The sequence below is a fragment of the Lytechinus pictus genome, chromosome 8, assembly GCF_037042905.1.
Source record: "Lytechinus pictus isolate F3 Inbred chromosome 8, Lp3.0, whole genome shotgun sequence".
NCBI lineage: Eukaryota > Metazoa > Echinodermata > Echinoidea > Temnopleuroida > Toxopneustidae > Lytechinus > Lytechinus pictus.
In genome coordinates this window covers 27403615-27407352 of record NC_087252.1, presented here as the reverse complement: position 1 = coordinate 27407352, position 3738 = coordinate 27403615, and the positions used below count along the sequence as shown (strand labels likewise).

Genomic DNA, 3738 nt, shown 5'->3' with positions numbered 1-3738 from the left:
ATCATTGGATCAAAGAAATGCTCGCGTTAATCGTCCATCTTTTCATAGGTCCATGCTTAGACTATGGTCTAAGTTAAACCGGACTTCAGAATACGGGCCTATATATTTGTTACGCAATAATGTAACTTTTTGTGTGAATTGTTCTAATCAGGCTAATGGTAACTAAAATTCATGTTAATTTCATCTTCCTTATTTCACTGCTCTAGAGCACCTTTTTCTTTTTATATAATTATTTATTTTCCGTGGTGCAAAAAATGATCATGTAGCATTTGGTGGAATAATAATATCGCCAAGGATCGATGGTTGATGTACATGCATTTGAATCGCGGTAATTATCAGACTGAAGATACAGTTTGAATTAGGAAAAAAAAAACGCTTTGCTAACGAGTTATCATAATCAAGTTTCTATTTCTAACTGCCAGTCTTTTCCCGCATTTCTTCTGGTAATCTGTCTATTGTATTGTACAAATAAAAGTTTATAACTTATGCTTTTGTATGAAATAAAAATTGTCCCTTTTAAATATGTCGTGTAAATTTTAAAGTAATTTGATTGTCATTGTATTTTCTCTTATAAAGGGGACAGCTATAAAATATGCACCTTCATGAATCACAATTACCTCAAACACCTGGACATCTAAAAACATCCTATTTCTATTCATACCTGAAACCCGTTGCGATCAGAATCAGAAGCGTGCGCTTGAGACTTCTAACTACAGGGGGGGGGGGGGGGTTCATAACTAATATTCTCAAGAAGTCATGAGGAATTATTGTTAATTACGAAATTGTTTCGAACACATATCTTTAAATTCAAGATGAATAACTAGTTTCAAGTTCAAAAATAAGTATGCTTACATCTAAAAATAGGCTTCGGCTTGGGCTTCACCTTATCTGTTTGGACAAGCTCGTAATCATCATCATCTTGCTCTTTCCACATATGGCGACCCTTTCCTTGAGGCATCGGCATGGGCCGTGCCCTCTTGGTGTTTTCGTACCCGTCATTGTATACTGCTTTCCTCACCGGGCGAGCCTTGAGTTTAGGCACGGGGATGGGACGGGTGGTCTTGGTATTCTCGTACCCGTCGTCTCCCGTCCTTTGACCAGTCTGACGAACCTTGCCGATGGGCACAGGAGAAGGACGGGCAGTCTTGACGATCTCGTACCCGTCACTGTCTGGCGTATCCTCCAATTGTCCGGCCATCCTATTAGACCAATGAGTAGCAAGGGCCACCTTGAGGATTCCCCCATCGCCGTCTACTGGCTGATTCACAGGCAGCAGTGATGTGTAGCCACCTTCTTCAACATGGGGTCTGTTTGGTTGCTGCTCTTGATGAAGATGTGCCTCTTTGCCATGTGGCACACCGATGGTCTTCGTCTCTGCAAGGATCTTTAGCTTTGGAGGATGTGGTGATGCTGATGGAGAGAACGTTGACTCTTTGAACTCTGCGTCCTTGCTCTTGCGTCCCAACCGGTTAGGTCTCCGACGACGGAGGTATGCAAAGATGAAGACAACATACGATAGTACCAGGATGATTCCAAGTGCAATAGCTACAGAATTGACTTCATGTACGCCATCATGTGATGTAGGTCTTGCTGTGGATCTTTGGTAGGTTGGCGGAATCGTTATGACAGGATAGGTTGAGGACGGCGGTTTCTTTGAGGTGTTGACCGGCACATGTATTTTTGGTGTTGGTGTTAGCCGACTGGTAGTCAAACGGGATGGTGGTGTCACAGATGATGTTGAAAGTATACTGGGTGCTGAGGTCGTGGGACGGACTTTCGACGTGGCTTTAAAAACAATATAAAATAAGGGATTTTAATTACATAAAAATGATGTACCAAGTTTGGAAGTAATACCTGAAGTGCTTATTAAAGATATTGGAATATTTATGCCAAATACGATTAAGGTCTTCAAAGTGAAACGAAACACTATTCAATCTCCACATGCTCAATGAAATGAAATTGAAAAGAAGTAGACATTGGGAACGTTTCATGAAAGGACTTATCGGGCGTTTTATCCGACAAGTCCTATCTAGTAACAGTGATTTATAGCCAATCAAAGTCAATGTAAGCTGTCAGATCTGAAAACTTGTCGGAAAATAAATGTTAATGAAAGGCTCCCTGCATGGGTGAATCAAGTATTTCGGACGACGTTCCAGTGTCCCGGAAAGAATCTGGAACACTAGATCTATAGCCGTAAAAAAATTAAATATCTGTTTAAATAATAGATTAAAACATTTTCAATAGAAAAATATACCAAGATCATTCCATCATTTTTTTAACAACGTTTTTGTTACTGAAATTCTTCCAGAGTGGTCTTTTGGTGAATTATGACGAGTGATGTTTGACACGTGGGTGGTGGGGACGGGGGGGGGGGGGGGAGGGGTGGGCGACAGCAGTTGTCACGGAAGCTTTTCATCCCTTTCATTTTTCTTGTACAGGTATTGGCATGTAAGTGTTCTGTAAAATTACGCAGGTATTTGTGGTGGTGCTGGGAATTGGGATTTGTTGAACTAATCATGTCGCCATCAAAACTTACCGAATCGGGAAACTGGGTCTACTGCCGTGGTTACGTAAGGCCGTTTGGTAGCATATTTTGGAAATTTACGAGCCCGAGTTGGGTTGTCTCCATGCGGCGTGTACGCGGAGTATGTCGGTATGATAGTGCTCGCCATGACACCTGTCAACGGAAAGTTATCACATTGAGGAGGCAACTTGATGGCTTAGAGATCTATTATGGTAGTGCTCTTTCCTGCTTCCCTCGACTCGATAGCTAGCTACCCCGACACAGAATCTACAGATGCGTTGATGTCCTTACCTGCATCAGCAGAATCACATAAATATATGCAAAACGAGAAAGAATTCAAAGTAGTCACTGTCTCAACTGGCCCGCCACCTCAAACAACTTCCTTCCTTCATCCGAGTAAGATCCGGAATCACGTCTGAAAAAAAAACTTGGACTTTTGTGCGGACAACAGCAGCAACACTTCTAGGCCTTAGTATGATCACAGCCTTCTTTTCTGACTTATACTCGAATAATAACCAGGAAGAAATTACATAAATATCCTTTTATGTTTCAGGAAATGACCATCATAGGCACAAAACCGAAAGCCAAAGTAACTTATTTTTTTATGAATTGTTTAAGTCATTATCTCCTATTACGTATAAATCACAATGAATATAAACAAAATATAAAACAATATGGTTAATTTTACAATAGAGTAAACGGCTTGTGCTGCGTGTTTTGAGTGGTTATTTTCACAGTAGTATTGAAATTGTTATGGAGCATGAAAGAGATAAATGGCCACCATACAGATAATTACCATATTTACTCGCTGCATCGGCTCGCGGTGCACACACGAGAGCGGTGCAGACTCGCTTTTTTATGCGTGTAAACGCGATTATCTTGAACCGGCTCGCGGTGCAGACACGGCAGTTTTGTTCCGCCAAAATAGCAGGATCAGAACCGCGAGCCGGTGCAGACACGGCAATTTTTCTCCGTGTAAACATGAAGCCGAGTCTTCACCGGCAATTAGCACGCGTTTCATGATGTAAATTAAATCCACTGATCTGTGGTTTTGCCGGATATTCCGCGAGCCGAGTCTGCACCAGCTCTCGGGTCTGCACCGGCCGCAACCCGGGTTTCACGGGCCTAATTTTAAGTGGCAGGCAAAAGACATTCATTGGAGCCAACCCAATCTCAATTTTTGAATTTGATATTGCTGATTGACAAAAAATGAA

At 41.8% G+C, this 3738-nt stretch overlaps 1 protein-coding gene across 1 annotated transcript; it reads right to left on the bottom strand.

The window, feature by feature from the left end:
- Nucleotides 1-240: 240 nt before the first annotated feature.
- Nucleotides 241-2995, bottom strand: LOC135154903 (uncharacterized). The gene is made up of 2 exons (XM_064103135.1): nt 2537-2995; nt 241-1785 (listed from the first exon to the last, which is right to left on the bottom strand). Exons 1-2 carry the CDS (start codon nt 2670-2672, stop codon nt 833-835), a joined length of 1089 nt encoding a protein of 362 aa, XP_063959205.1. The 5' UTR covers nt 2673-2995; the 3' UTR covers nt 241-832.
- Between the last annotated feature and the right edge of the window lie 743 nt (nt 2996-3738).